Below are 16,742 nucleotides of genomic sequence, written 5' to 3'. Positions count from 1 at the left end.
TGAAGAAGAGATTTACTAGAATGGTGCCAGGGATGAGAGGCTTCAGTTATGTGGAGAGCTGGGCTTGTTCTCCTTCGAATAGAGAAGGCTAATGGGAGATTTGATAGAGGTGTTCAAGATCATGAACGGTTCTGATAGAGTAAATAAGGAGAATCTGTTTCCAGTGGCAGAAGGTCGGTAACCAGAGAACACAGATTTAAGGTGAACCACAAAAAAGGCAGAGGCGACATGAGGAAACATTTTTTATGCAGCGAGTTGTAATGATCTGGAATGCACTGCCTGAAAGGGTGGTGGAAGCAGATTCATTAGTAACTTTCAAAAGGGAGTTGGATAAATACTTGGAGGGAAAAAAATTACAGGGCTATGGGGAAAGAGCAGGGGAATGGGACTAATTGGCTAGCTGTTTCAAAGAGCCAGAAGAGGCATGATGGGCCGAATGGCCACCTCCTGTGCTGTACCTACCATATGATACCATTATTGGAGTTTCTGCAGTGCATCCCTTCAAAGCTCAAATCCTAAACCTAAAATTTTAAGAGTGAATACTTCAATAACTTAACACTCAGATCTTATGTGCACAGATTTAATTATTTTCTCAATAAAAAGGAAGTAAAACTATACAAAGAATAAACAAATTTCACATTTTATTAGAATGTTACTCAAATCACAGTACAAATCACCCTTTTTCATAAGTTTAACATAGTTAAGAGGCTCACAAAATATTTATTTGACTGCTGAAGCTTTGACAGTAGATCAGCTTAACATTCTTTACTTGCAGAACTGACAAAACATGAACATTACTCCATATATTACTTATGTTCACCATGTGGAATATACAAAGGATCCATATACACTACAGCAAAATGCTAAGCACAATTTGCATGGGGTGACATTTCTGAAGTTTCCTTTATATCCATTACTGTAACACAAAATACTCTTGAAATGGAGTTCACTGTACAAAGCAATGTGAAATGCATGCAGAGCAGAGGTTGTTCCACTTTTCAATACTTGGCTGCCACAAGCCCTTCTTTTTCCAGAAGCAGGTCTGCATACCTCTGCTGGAGCTCCTTCTCTCTCTCCTGTTGCCGCGCAACATCTTCTCTCAAAGACTAAGTTTGGAGTTAGAAAAGGATATGGCAAATAAAATAAATCAAATGATTGTTTATGAACCGGCAATATTAGAGACTCAATCAATATTTGTTCAGTCTGTGGAACTTGCCTTTTAAAGTCGGACAAAATTTATAGAATAAACTTCACTATATCTTTTTTAATTGTATAGTGAAAGGTCACATACTAAAGATGTGCTCCAGAACCTTCCTATAGACACTTGGCAGCAACATAACATATTACTCACACACCATTAGATAAATTCTTTTATTTATGGAAAAAAATAAATGTATCCTGTCAAAGATAGAGAGAAAGGTACTAATAGAACTACTGGTCTAATTGACTAAAGCTAGTTGACTCAGAAAATACAAGTAGTTGTGAACTTTTATCAATGGTAGTCCCACAATGCGTAATTCTCCAGTAGTACCTAAGTAGTTTCTTTAATTCAGATTTCATTCACCACTGAAGTCTTTCATATGACTAGTGAGGAAGGTGCAACGGGCATTGTTCTTGGGATGAAGGAGTATTCTACTTAATATTGGTAAAGCTACCAACTTCATACTTGTTCAATATAAAAAAGGGCAGGTCAGAGCCGGTAACCTGTTTCCTGCGGTACACAAGACATCCATGCTTCCTTCCCCCCACCCGACCCTTCCAAAGATAGTCTAATCTGCATAGAATTTAGGACTGAATGCTTCAGAGTGAAAGCAGGATGGATGTAAGGTACATAAGGACTGATTTTGCAACTGGGCCAGAATATGTCCATCATTCTGGACACCCTGCAATGATTGTGGGGTTGGCTGATACCCCCTCCAAGCTTCTGCATGATTGGCTAACTTAATGTGCCGACACTCCCTGTACATTTTTTTTATTCGTTCATGGGATGTGGACGTCGCTGGCAAGGCCAGCATTTATTGCCTGTCCTTAAATGCCCTTGAAGGTGGTGGTGAGCCGCCTTCTTGAACCGCTACAGTCCATGCGGTGAAGGTTCTCCCACAGTGCTATTAGGAAGGGAGTTCCAGGATTTTGGCCCAGCGATGATGAAGGAACGGCGATATATTTCCAAGTGTGTGACTTGGATGGGAACGTGACGGTGGTGTTGTTCCCTTGTGCCTGCTGCCCTTGTCCTTCAAGGTGGTAGAGGTCGTGGGTTTGGGAGGGGCTGTCGAAGAAGCCTTGGCGAGTTGCTTCAGTGCATCCAGTGGATGGTACACACTGCAGCCACGGTGTGCCGGTGGTGAAGGGAGTGAATGTTTAGGGTGGTGGATGGGGTGCCAATCAAGCGGAATGATTTGTCCTGGATGGTGTCGAGCTTCTTGAGTGTTGTTGGAGCTGCACTCATCTAGGCAAGTGGAGAGTATTCCATCACGCTCCTGACTTGTGCCTTGCAGATGGTGGAAAGGCTTTGGGGAGTCAGGAGGTGAGTCACTCACCACAGAATACCCAGCCTCTGACCTGCTCTTGTAGCCACAGTATTTATGTGGCTGGTCCAGTTAAGTTTCTGGTCAATGGTGACCCCCAGGATGTTGATGGTGGGGGATTTGGCGATGGTAATGCCATTGAATGTCAAGGGGAGGTGGTTAGACACTCATTTGTTGGAGATGGTCATTGCCTGGCACTTGTCTGGCACAAATGTTACTCTCCACTTATCAGCCCAAGCTTGGATGTTGTCCAGGTCTTGCTGCATGCGGGCACCGACTGCTTCGTTATCTGAGGGGTTGTGAACGTGCAATCATCAGTGAACATCCCCATTTCTGACCTTATGACGGAGGGAAGGTCATTCATGAAGCAGCTGAAGATGGTTGGGCTTAGGACACTGCCTTGAGGAACTACTGCAGCAATGCCCTGGGGCTGAGATGATTAGCCTCTAACAACCACCACCATCTTCCTTTGTGCTAGGTATGACTCCAGTCACTGGAGAGTTTTCCCCGATTCCCACTGACTACAGTTTTACTAGGGCTCCTTGGTGCCACACTCGATCAGATGCTGCCTTCATGTCAAGGGCAGTCCCTCCCACCTCACCTATGGAATTCAGCTCTTTTGTCCATGTTTGGACCAAGGCTGTAATGAGGTCTGGAGCCGAGTGGTCCTGGCAGAACCCAAACTGAGCATCAGTAAGCAGGTTATTGGTGAGTCAGTGCCACTTGATAGCACTGTTGACGACACCTTCCATCACTTTGCTGATGATTGAGAGTAGACTGATGGGACGGTAATTGGCCAGATTGGATTTGTCCTGCTTTTTGTGGACAGGACATACCTGGGCAATTTTCCATATTGTCGGGTAGATGCCAGTGTTGTAGCTGCACTGGAACAGTTTGGCTAGAGGCACAGCTAGTTCTGGAGCACAAATCTTCAGCACTACAGCCGGGATGTTGTCGGGGCCCATAGCCTTTGCTGTATCCAGTGCACTCAGCCATTTCTTGATATCACGTGGAGTGAATCGAATTGGCTGAAGACTGGCTTCTGTGATGGTGGGGATATCGGGAGGAGGCAGAGATGGATCATCCACTCGGCATTTCTGGCTGAAGATGGTTGCTTCAGCCTTGTCTTTTGCACTCACGTGCTGGACTCCGCCATCATTGAGGATGGGGATGTATACAGAGCCTCCTCCTCCCATTAGTTGTTTAATTGTCCACCATCATTCACTACTGGATGTGGCAGGGCTGCACAGCTTTGATCTGATCCGTTGGTTGTGGAATCGCTTAGCTCTGTCTATAGCATGATGCTTCCGCTGTTTAGCATGCATGTAGTCCTGTGTTGTAGCTTCACCAGGTTGGCACCTCATTTTTAGGTATGCCTGGTGCTGCTCCTGGCATGCTCTTCTACACTCCTCGTTGAACCAGGGTTGATCCCCTGGCTTGTTGGTAACGGTAGAGTGAGGAATATGTCGGGCCATGAGGTTACAGATTGTGCTGGAATACAATTCTGCTGCTGCTGATGGCCCACAGCGCCTCACGGATGCCCAGTTTTGAACTGCTAGATCTGTTCTGAATCTATCCCATTTAACACGGTGATAGTGCCACACAACACGTTGGATGGTTTCCTCAGTGCGAAGACGGGACTTCGTCTCCATGAGGACTGTGCGGTGGTCACTCCTACATGCATCTGCGACAGGTAGATTGGTGAGAACAAGGTCAAGTAGGTTTTTCCCTCTTGTTGATTCGCTCACCACCTGCCACAGGCCCAGTCTGGCAGCTATGTCCTTCAGGACTCGGTCAGTAGTGGTGCTATCGAGCCACTCTTGGTGATGGACACTGAAGTCCCCCACCCAGAGTACATTCTGTGCCCTTGTTATCCTCAGTGCTTCCTCCAAGTGGTGCTCAACATGGAGGAGGACTGATTCATCAGCTGAGGGAGGGCGGAAGGTGGTAATCAGCAGGAGGTTTCCTTGCCCATGTTTGACCTGATGCCATGACATTTCATGGGGTCCAGAGTCAACGTTGAGGACTCCCTCCTGACTGTATATCACTGTACCGCCACCTCTGGTGGGTCTGTCTTGCCGGCGGGACAGGACATACCCAGGGATGGTGATGGAAGAGTCTGGGATGTTGGCTGAAAGGTATGATTCTGTGAGTTTGGCTATGTCAGGCTGTTCTTTGACTAGTCTGTGGAACAGCTCTCCCAATTTTGGCACAAGTCCCCAGATGTTAGTGAGGAGGACTTGTACTGCCGTGGCGGGATTTGAACTCATGACTCCAGATCATTAGTCCAGGCCTCTAGATTACTAGTCCAGTAACATAATCCCCATGCTACCGTACCCAGTGTGTGCAAGGGAATGCTGAGTCACCAGGGGCACGGGGAATCCAAATTAAGAGTTGCTGCACGTAAATGGAGAAGGATCCTGCTTCATGGAAGCTAACTGCTGTGTAAAGAAGGTGGCTGCAGGAGCTGCAAAAACTGTTCCCTTTACTGAAGAGAGACTAACATTCCCTCAATAGCTCTCATCGTCCAACTGAGCCACTTGAATAGATTAACTTCAAGTAAAAGCTAAGTTTTCAAAGGTGAAGTTGTATTTTGTTCACTATGATGCTTAAGATTATATTGATGCTTGTACCTTAAAGTGGGACTGCTGTTCTACTGAAAAGAGATGGGCATGTTGAGCCCTAATGGGTTTTTCCTGTTGGTAAAATTCTTAGGCTTTTTCAAAAAATTCTACAGATTATGTTTTGCCCTCAACCCCAGTTTTACAAGCCAATATTTCAACTTACTATATTTAAATAATTTAGCATTATATTAATAATGTATTATAAAATATCCCACTGTGACTTCTACCAGATACTTGCTTAGAAAACAAAAATTAATCTGATTCCATAAAAGTCAAATAAGCAAAGATTGTCAGAATTACCTCTTGCCGCCTTGGAATAGCAATGTCTTCATGTTTCTTTAATTCCTCAAAGGTGCATAATTCCAGGTGTGCCTGCTCAATCTGATCCCACAGATCGCTCAACTGTTTCATAAGCCCTGTAGCACGTGACTGATATCCACCAAGCAGTATCTTGAGCTTTTTCTCCATTTTGGCTGCCTGTTTTGCTTCTGCGGTCATATGATTTCTGTTGGTCTATAACAAGAAAAATTGCTTTGTATAACTTCAAAAAAGTACTTCCAGCATTTTCTTGAATTAAATAAAACTAGTTATCAGAGAATATCAACTATGGCATTACCCTTGAAAATGTGCTAATTTTATTTGTGCGATTCCAGCCCTGTGATATTCCAAACATACCTGTTAAGTTCAAGTTTGGTTTAATAATCACATTTTTAAAGTTAGACTTTTTATCCTTAGTCTTTTTCAGAAGGCATTTGATAAAGTTACAGCACCGAGGATTACAAAGATGGAGTATCTGGTATAAAATTATGAATAAGGGCAGCCCAAATGACAAATTTATTCCGTCTGGCATCTACAACTTGTCTTAAATCAATGTAAAAGCAGGGACAAAATCATGCTCAAGGAGTCAGAATATAAATTGTGGCAAAATTATTTTAGGGAATGCTCTTGAGAAGCTTCAAAATTGCTTAAACTGTCTTTTAGCAGACTACATCCTATATTGAACTTATATACCACATTCAATGTTACAGACGGCACAGTGGCCTAGTGTTTATGATACTGGACTAGCAACACTGAAGTCATGAGTTTAAATCCCACCACGGAAAGTTTTGAAATTGACTTCAATAAACCTGCATAATAAAAAGGCTATCACTAGAAAATGACCATTAAAGCAGCTATACTGTCGTAAAAACTTAGTGAAGGGAACCTGCCACTCCCACTGGTTTGGCCTACGTGATTCCAGTTACACACTATGTGGTTGACTCTTAATGCCCTCAGGGAAACTTGGGACCAGCAGTAAATACCATCTTAGCAGTATCACCAACATTCTACAAATAATTTTTAATAAAATGTCTGAAAGCACTTCATAAAGGTGCGAAAATAACTGGAGACCAAAAATTGAGGAGAGGGGATTAGGGCTGATAACCAAAAGCAAGATTAAATAGGACAACTCTGAAGTTGGGGAGAGGTAAGAGGGCAAAGGTGCTTCGGCAGAATATTTCAGAGAGGCCAAAATAGCTGACAGCTCTGCAATCAAAAGTGGCGCAGAGATGGGGGATATGAAGACGGCTAGAATCAGAAAAGCTGAGGGTGCATATAGGAATGTGCAGCTGAATCTGGTTCCAGAGGTAGGGAAGAATTTCTAGATAAGGACAAGGATTTTAAAATTTATCAGCAGGTGGATAAGGTGACAGTGAAGGTTCACGAACAGAGAAGTAATAGGGGGAATGGGATTTAGTGCAGGATAGATGCAGGTGGCAGAGTTTGGACGAGTTGTAATTTGTAGAGAGGGAGGCTGGCAAGGAGAGCTTTGGAGTAATCGAGTTTGAAGGCGATGAAGCATGGATAAGCATTTCAGTGGCAGTGGGGAGATGGGGGTGAGGCTGGCATGGAGGCTAGCAATATTGTAGAGGTGGATGATGGCAATCTTGGTGGTGACAAGAATATGGGGTTTAAAGTTCAGTTCAGAGTCAAACACGATACCAAGGAATGCGTACCTCTGGGCTTAGTTTGAGATGGAGAGGGAGTCGGATGCTAAAGTTTAAAGGTTTAGGAGAACCAAATGTGATGGCTTCAGTATTGCTGATGTTGGATTGAAGGAAATTCTAACTCATCCAGGACTTGATATCATCTAAACAGTTGGATAGCACAGTGATACTTGAGGAGAATGATGGCAATGAGGTAAAGCTTGGTGTTCTCAGCATATAAGTGAAAGTTCCATACCTATGAATAATGTCATCAAGGGGGCAACACGTGGACAAGGAAAAGAAAGGGACCGAAGATAGCGCCATGGGGCACAGCAGGTGTGATTATAAAAAGCCATCACAGGTGGTGTGATGACCGCATTGGAATAGGCAGCAACGGAACAAGAGCGAACTGGTTAAAATACTATTTAACCCTCAATTATAAAAGTCTTCACATTTATACCTGAAATGATGAACTATATGAAGATTTCTAATGAACTCATTTCACTGGATTCCTGAATAGAACTGATACTGATTACATTAAAATAAACTAATGAAAGGGCCCTATGTTACAGTGTAAATATCTGCCCTGATAGTTCAGCAGCAACAGATGCAGTGAGCTCTGTGAATAAGTAACATTATACTACACATTTGTGCAGGCCAGTGATTTATTATTTGACTAAATTTTAAAAACATGATTTTAATTGGTTTAATTTTAAAAAAATACAGGCATTCCTTTGTATGTCCCCTTTAAATATGCTTATTGTATATATTTTAAAGGAAAATGTTTTATTCAACCCTGATTTTGGGCCATTTCATACGGAATAACAGCAGTGTAGGAGAAAGTCTCTAAGCAACACCAAGTTGTTCCAATCCCTTTTGTGTTTTGAATATTATTTGAGTCATACAATGCTACAATATGTATAGCTGTGCACACACTATGTTTAAGTAGCACTATAGACCATAAGAAAGGCACCAGAAAAGGCCATTCAGCAGATCAATCTCTCCTTGCCATGCAGGTCCCTTTCTGGAATACTGAGGCTTTAAATAAAAATAATTTTCCTACCACTGTGCATAACCAGGAATTGATCCATTTGCCATTTCAAATAGTTCAAAATGTAATTTCTAGTTTTGCTTGGTGAAAAGGAGTATGAGGGTGGTGGTAAAACTGCCTCAAAACCATCATTAATTCTGCTGGTTTTTCAGACCTCATTCCAGTTCATTTCACTGGCTATAATTCTTAATCACTGTTTTGATTCAAAATGGCAGCCAAAGCTTTGAAGTTTCACAGTAATATAGTTAGAGAGACTGGAATGAGAGGGCAGAAAAAAAAACAATTGCTTGAATTAAATTATATATAAAGATGGGCCATTAAACAATATCGACTGGGAACGTGCTCATTCAGTAGTTGTCCTTGCAAAGGGTCACAACTGCCACGACTATTTCAAGACACCAATTCAAAAAAGGATTAAGTAGAGTATGCACACCTTCGAGCTGTAGTGTACTGACAAACTTACAAACATTTACTGCAATATGGTCTGCAGCTGTTTTCAATACCAAAAGAAGCAGCATAAATTCTCTGAATGGAACTGCTACTGCCTGATTCTCAGAACTACCCGTGTGAATGATTTCCAACCTACTTCCCACTTTTCCCTGCCAAGATATTTTAAACAAATCCACCCTTTGTGAATAACTTCCTTGATTAACTGAAACTTATCCATACGGGTATAAATAAAACATGCTATGCTTGCAATCCTGTTGTGCTTATTTTTTCAACCAAAAATGGAGTTTAAAAAAAGAAACATTACTTCTATATGCTTATTCTATATGAAGATTCTTGCTGATCATTTTTTTTTGTAGAAATAATAACTGAGTAAACTATGAAACAGCAAGATTATCCTAAAATAGAAAAGCAGGCTTTTAAAACAGTAGATTATAGAATATAATACTTTTTGCCAGGGATGCAAGGCAAAATGTCTTGATGCACATTAATGCATTCTTATTGTATCTTGGCCTGCACTATCAGTTCAGTGATGGGTTTTAAAATGTAGTTCTTTGCAGGTTCAATACTAAAAGCCAAATCATTTCAAACAACTAATATTTAACCACTGAAGCCAAAAGAACTAACACAATTTCTGAAGTGTGGAGGTAGTTTCACAAATTAAACACTTAAAAGTAGGCCATAGAATTGTGCAGGTTGGTAGGGCAAGAGATTTATCATTTCGATTCACTTTTAGTTTTGTACATTTTTAAAAGTTTTTAATCAAGAAACAAACCACCACTATCAATGAAAAAAAAATTCCACAGACTTGCATCTGCATAGTCAAATCATTATTTGCAACTAACTTATTTATTCTGCACTGACAAAGTTCTGGTTTAAAAATATGGCTTCAACAGAAGTGGACTAATGCTGCACCCTGCTGGATAGCTAAGTGTAATTCTCGCAAATATCCACATCACCTCATATTCCCAAATAGTGAAATTTATTTTAAAGTAATTATATCTAAATGCAACATACTGTTTAAACATTAATAAGTTAGAATGTATACATCCATGGCAAAATCATCAGCACTTTCCTAATTAGGTGAAATGGAAGAAACAAAATTGCTTTTACAAGTTTTAAAATCATATTTAGAAAGAACAAACTTGCATTTACATTGTGCCTGTCATTATCTCAAAACATCCCAAACACTGCACAGCCAATGAACTACTTTCAAAATGCAGTCACCGTTGTTTTGTAGGCAAATACAGAAGACAATTTGTACACAGCAAGATCCCACAAACAGAAATGAAATAAATGACCAGATAATCTGTTCTGGTGATGTTGATGAAGGGATAAATATTGACCAGGACACTGGAAGAACTCCCTTGCTCTTCTTCAAATAGGATCTTTTACAGCAACCTAAGAGGGCAGACATGCTTTAGTTTAATGTCTCACCCAAAAGACATCAATCTCAACAATGCAGAATCCCTCAGTACTGCATTGTTTGGGTCATGTCTCTTGGATAAGACATTAAACTAAAGCCATGTCTGCCCTCTTAGGGTGGGAGGGGGGGGCGTGAAAGGTCCCATAGTATTATTCAAAGATTATCCGATCAAGTTCTGGAACAGGACTTGAACTCGTGATCTTCAAAGTAGAGAATGCTGTCTGAGTCAAGATGACAGTTAGGTCATCTTTATGATCAGGTCTCTGCTGTCTCTAAAATTCGGTAGTTTACAATACCCCTATATTTTAGGTGGAACTGTTTCTCAGAGTCCAAAAATGCTGGCATGTTTTAATGTAGTTAAAGAAAAATGGAGCCAGTATTAAATATTGCCAACATCGCTAGACTAAGAGTGGTTTCCCCTTTTCATTTTGCTTCTATTTTAAATTTAGTCAACAGAAGGTTTTTTGTAGCAAATTGTAGTCTCAAAAGCTGGGTATTACAGAGCTTAGAATTTTTCTAAAAAGCATTACACTGCACCACGTCTGGATGGTGTGGGCTTGATGGACCAGATGGTCTGATCCTGTCTTTTGTTCTGTAGATTGTCAGACATCACAATAGCAGGTTTCTCCTGAAAGGTTCAATTTTTGGTGCTGTTACAGTGGACACTACCATCTAATATTTCAGAATGTGCACCAGAAGGTGAAACAATTAGTAAAGGCATCTCCAGATCTTATAAAATTGCTTTTATATTGGGTTTAGTAGGGTGTTAGGGATGCTAGATGTGATGCATGGGTCCAGATACAGTCTTAGTGATTCTAGTAACTTTACTTTGGATTTGCATATTGGAAGCCAGCAGTCCCACCAAATCCAAGGTAAAAGCAGCTTTAAACTTTATGAATAACACCATTTATATTGCTATACTCTTACCAAATACACTGAGGAGCATCAAGGTTGAAATGGTTGATGTTATGGCATCTGTGCTTCACACAATGCGTATGGTCACATGGACTGCATGCACAATGGGAATACACTAAAGTATTATGAGCAATTATGCAATTTCGCAATCCTTAAATTAATGGTAGTTCAAAAATCAAGTAAAAATGTTGATTAATGAACTGACAAGATGTGAATTTTTACCACACTTAGTACAACACACAGCATAAACTAAGACATAACAAAACATGTTGACGACCTGACCGCATTTTAATTTTGAGTTTCAAACGGTGCTGATCATTTGCATTCCATCCACATTTTATTATTCCAAAGTTGATATGATCAGCAGGTGTTCACTAGAATTTGAGAGCATTCATAAATACTAAAGCTATATTTCACTCTTTGGAGGACTACCCCATCCAAAAATAATACAAGCTTAGACTTTCCATTTTCTTCAGTGTACAGTATATCCAAAAGCTTTTTCTACTCCAATGCCCATAGGATCTCAGGGGGTTAAAATGCAGTTTATATCTGCAGTAAGACTCACAAATCATACTTAACCCTTTAATTTGCAATTTTCAAAATAGGAGATTTTTGTTTTAAAAGAAAACCTAATAGGTCTTTCTGCAACTTTCATAAATAGATTTATAAAGCTGTTCAGCAAATCTAATGAACCATACAACTCTAGAATTATTTTTTTAACAATGAATGCAATGAAGGGTACACCCCCAAAATATTAAACATTTTTTTCCAAACCCTGACTAACCTTCATTTTTCCAGCACTTTTTTTTAAAAATTACTATATTCATAATATTTGCTCGACCAAAATGCAACTTTTTACATTTATCATTGTGATGCAGAGAAGTTACTCCAATCCCTAGTTAAATATTTGCTGCCACAGCACTAACTCTATAATAGCTTAATTTTAAAAGAAAATTTGTAGTTGAGCTGAAAAAGGTTTCTCTAACCAATAGTGAGGCAGTCCCAAAAATGTGAACAGTTAAACACATAGCTACGCCAAGTTTCTGGAGTTTTAGCACAAAAGAACTCCAGCAACCGATATAAATACAATGTTACAGGATCCTACAAGTAACATTGTAGGATCCTGTATTCCAAGTTGAAGTCTTTACATTACCTATATGAAGGCAAATTGTACCATCTTTTTAATCAGAAATTACATAAATGTAAATATTGCAAAGACCCAAGTTAGACAGATTTTGATTTACAAATGTACATGATATTTAATTTAAACTTCGTCCTTGGGAAATAAAGAAATCTGGTGACAGATGGACATAATGGCAGCACTCCACTCTTACAACCAATGGTCATCTCACTGTTTGGAAATTTTACTAAAATAAGAAATACACAAGATTTATACAATGTTCAAAATGACCACGGCTTTAGAAACCTGTGTGTATTTGTGTGTCAAATGAGTTCAGAATAAAACTGAACAGCACCTACTCTATTGACAACATTTCTGGCGTGATTCCTTTGCCAGCAGCACACGTTCCAACTTGCTGACCACCTACATTTCAGCCAGGAGCTATCCCACTGAATAACAGCATTATTTTCAAGACTAACTCCCTCTGATGGATACATATGCAATTACATGATACAACTTTAAACATTACACTGCCATTCCAATTTGAAATGCATGAGGATAAAAGACCTCTTTTGGATTAAGGAGAAAATGGAAGCTTAAGAAACAAAAAACTTATATATTCCCTAATCAAAGATTTATAACAATTTATGGCTTATAGAATAACACTTTAAAAAAATTACATTGTCCTTTCATCTCTGCTATTCAACAGCTCAGTCTGAGGGAAGAAAAATCTCTGCTGGCTTTAAGACTATATTATGAAATGATTCTGAAGTCTTTGGCCCAGTTCCCAGTGGGTATGGGCCCACAGCACAAACTGTCTATAATTTGGCACTCATTCAGAGAGGCCACAAAAATGATGAATCTAGGAAATGGAAAATGTCATACTGCTGTGTTAGGGGTTCTCTTCTGATGTTGGGGTATGCCACACTGGTGAGCCATAACGGAGGAATCTCTGTTCTTTACCTATCCTACGTCATACCTAACCTGGGTAATAAAAATGAAGTATTCCATTCTCTAGCACCGACATCCCACTCATCTTAATATGTACATAAATTTACCACTACAACCCCAAAAAATAAAAATTGTAGGTACTTTTTCTTAGTAGTAAATTTTATTGTTGCTGAATTAAACATTTTTCCACTTTAGGTTTAATGACATCACATACTCCCTAGTTAAGTACAGCATGTCAGCCCCTACTATCTTACCCCGACCTGTCAACTCTCACTAATTTAAATACACATCCTGTTATGGCAATCTCACTTCAAAATAAACGCAGCCCTGTTTGTTTAAATTGGTCTACAATCTGTCTTGCACAAATCTTACTTCTAGCATTTTCATGTCAACAATGTGCCTCATTCCTGCCTCATAACAACTTTGCCTACAACATCCAATTTTGCCAGTTCCCAAACTGCCCTTAAACATCTGCAGGCAATATCACTATATCAGTTAATTGTGCTCAGCTTGAAGGGTTTAATTGTATCTTGTGTCCTCTAAGAAACTGGTTATAGACAAGGCTAACTCATGTTACTTTGGACCATGGCAGAAAAAGTCTTTCCATCTTCTTCGGCTGCAAATAGCTTTCTATTTATAGCATCACCGAGATCCTCGTCAGGTAGACTAACCTCCAGTTTCTTTTCCAGTGATTCTATTCGGTCCTTCTTGCTTGCCAGGTTGGCGCGAGTGTACCTATTCTGTCCTGGCAGATACAGCACCTGACTGTAACATTCTTCCCACACCTGGTTATATGCGTCAAGAGGAAGGTCTCCATGGCCCATACCATGTTTTACAACCTCCATCTCTTGAGTCAGCAAATCACTTGCCTGAAAAAAATATGTATACATTAAATGTGTTGGAAACTCTTATAATTAAAGGTATTATTGGACATTGTAAATATATTATGATTTTTTAAAAATAAAAAACCTTACCAGCTGTTTTAGAAAATTAAAAAGCAACCGTAATTATTTTATGGTCACAAAAGCAGACTATTTTGTGAGCATCTGGTTCTGAGTGTATGGGTCCATTCATTCATCACACTAGTCTTGCCAAACTCTGCAGCACACTATTGCAAACACATTACTGACATCCAGTGGCACAGAGTTTTGTAACAGTACCATGCAACATTTGCAGTGATCTCAAGTTTGCATTTTGTTCCCACTAAGTGGTTCTTGAAACTGATGCCATAAACCATACAAAAGGTGCTTTCCATTATGGGTAGCAATAAAGCGGATTAACAATTTTACTTAGAGCCCAAAATGTACACTCAGTGCATTATGCCTTACACCTCCTTTCACGAACAAAATTCATATTATCTGGAGCCACCTGGGAAAACAATACATGAAATACTTGAATCTGACATTTTACATTTATTTTAAATGCAAAAACTTCATAACAGAGAACTTCAAACATTGTGGCTAAGAAACACAAAATGATACATTTTTGTAATTATAGTTTATTTATTCATTCAGATGACAAGGCCTCTGAAGGATTTTCTAAATATTATTCCTGGCACTTGCTTTACTGGCACATCACTACCAGTTTAAATAATGCAGAGATTAAAGGACCTAATAGCTAAGATTAATGAGTAGCCATAGTTGTCCAAAAGAACAGTATTAATTTTTCAGACACAGGCATGCTTTAAACTGGCTACGTACAACGTCCCCATGCCATTCAACAGTACAAATCCTTTTGATCCAATTTGATACTACCCAATTAAATCAATGACCTACCATTTCTTTGTCCAACCCAAAGTGCTTCACATACAATCATACTAATCCAAACTTTTCATTAATTCTCCATTACTTCTTATAACCTGTCATAGTCTCAAGATAAGGAGTCAGCCATTTATAAGAACATAAGAAATAGGAGCAGGAGTAGGCCATAAGGCCCCTTGAGCCTGCTCCACCATTCAATAAGATCATGGCTGATCTTCTACCTCAACTCCACTTTCCCGCCCTATCCCCATATCCCTGAATTCCTTTAGTGTCCAAAAATCTATCGATCTCAGTCTTGAATATACTCAACGACTGAGCATCCACAGCCCTCTCGGGTAGAGAATTCCAAAGATTCACAACCCTCTGCGTGAAGAAATTTCTCATCCTAAATGGCTGACCTCTTATCTTGAGATTATGACCCCTAGTTCTAGACTCTCCAGCCAGGGGAAACAGCCTCTCAACATCTAACCTGTCAAGCTCTCTAAGAATTTTATACGTTTCGATTAGATCACCTCTCATTCTTCTAAACTCCAGAGAATATAGGCCCATTCTACTCAATCTGTCCTCATAGGACAACCCTCTCATCCCAGGAATCAATCTAGTGAACCTTCGTTACACCCCCTCTAAATGCAAGTATATCCTTCCTTAGGTAAGGAGACCAAAACTGTACACAGTACTCCAGGTGCGGTCTCAGAGCCCTATATAATTGGAGCAAGACCTCCTTACTCTTATACTCCAACCTCCTTGCAATAAAGACTAACATACCATTTGCCTTCCTAATTGCTTGCTGTACCTGCATGTTAACTTTCTGTGATTCGTGTACAAGGACACCCAAATTCCTCTGAATATCAACATTTCTTAGTCTCTCACCTTTTAAAAAATATTGTGCTTTTCTGTTCTTCCTACCAAAGTGGATAACCTCACATTTCCCCACATTATACTCCATCTGCCACCTTCTCGTCTACTCACTTAACCTATTTATATCCCTTTGCAGCCTCTTTGCGTACTCCTCAAAGCTTATTTTCCCACCTAGCTTTGTATAGTCAGCAAACTTGGATACATTACATTCGGTCCCCTCATCTAATCACTGATATATATTGTAAACAGGTGAGGCCCAAGCACTGATCCTCGAGGCACTCCACTAGATACAACCTGCCAACCCGAAAATAACCTGTTTATTCCTACTCTCTGTTTTCTGTCCATTAACCAATCCTCAATCCATGCTAATATATTACCCCTAATCCCACGAGCCCTAATCTTGTGTAACAACCTCTTGTGTGGCACCTTATCGAATGCCTTTTGAAAATCCAAATATACTATATCCACTGGTTCCCCCTTAACTACCCTGCTAATTACATCCTCCCCAAAAAACTCTAATAGATTTATCAAACACGATTTCCCTTTCATAAAACCGTGTTGACTCTGCCTAATCTTATAAAAATTTGTAAGTGCCCTGTTACTATCTCCTTACTAATAGAGTCTAGCATTTTCCCTACTACTGATGTCAGGCTAACTGGCCTATAAGTTCCCTGTTTTCTCTCTCCCTCCTTTCTTGAATAGCGGGGTTACATTTGCCACCTTCCAGTCAACAGGGACCGTTCTTGAATCTAGGGAATTCTGGAAGATCAAAAGCAACGCATCCACTATCTCTGCCGTCAACTCTTTTAGAACCCTAGGATGTAGGCCATCAGGTCAGGGGATTTGTCGGCTTTTAGTTCCATTAATTATATCAGTACTTTTTCTTTACTAATCTGAATTAATTTAAGTTCATCACTCTCATTAGACCCTTGGTCCCCCACTATGTTTTTTGTGTCTTCTACTGTGAAAACAGATATAAAATATTTGTTTAATGTCTCTGCCATTTCCTTATTCCCCATTATAATTTCTCCTGTCTCTGCCTCTAAGGGCTAATTTCGCTAATCTCTTCCTTTTTACACACTTGTAGAAGCTCTTACAATC

At 39.9% G+C, this 16,742-nt stretch overlaps 1 protein-coding gene across 1 annotated transcript in view; it reads right to left on the bottom strand.

Moving 5' to 3' along the window:
* Positions 1 to 624: 624 nt before the first annotated feature.
* Positions 625 to 16,742, bottom strand: part of cdc5l (CDC5 cell division cycle 5-like (S. pombe)) — a 66,288-nt gene continuing 50,170 nt past the window's right edge. Inside the window, exons 14-16 of the mRNA XM_067984476.1 lie at positions 13,695 to 13,892; positions 5,450 to 5,662; positions 625 to 1,106 (exon numbers count right to left, since the gene is read on the bottom strand). Of these exons, the coding sequence (XP_067840577.1) occupies positions 999 to 1,106; positions 5,450 to 5,662; positions 13,695 to 13,892 (519 nt within the window). The 3' untranslated portion in view covers positions 625 to 998. The remainder of the gene's footprint in view (positions 1,107 to 5,449; positions 5,663 to 13,694; positions 13,893 to 16,742) is intronic.

Source organism: Heptranchias perlo, chromosome 5 (assembly GCF_035084215.1).
Source record: "Heptranchias perlo isolate sHepPer1 chromosome 5, sHepPer1.hap1, whole genome shotgun sequence".
NCBI lineage: Eukaryota > Metazoa > Chordata > Chondrichthyes > Hexanchiformes > Hexanchidae > Heptranchias > Heptranchias perlo.
Note: the sequence above shows the minus strand (reverse complement) of the source record. Positions and strands in the feature narration are given on the sequence as shown.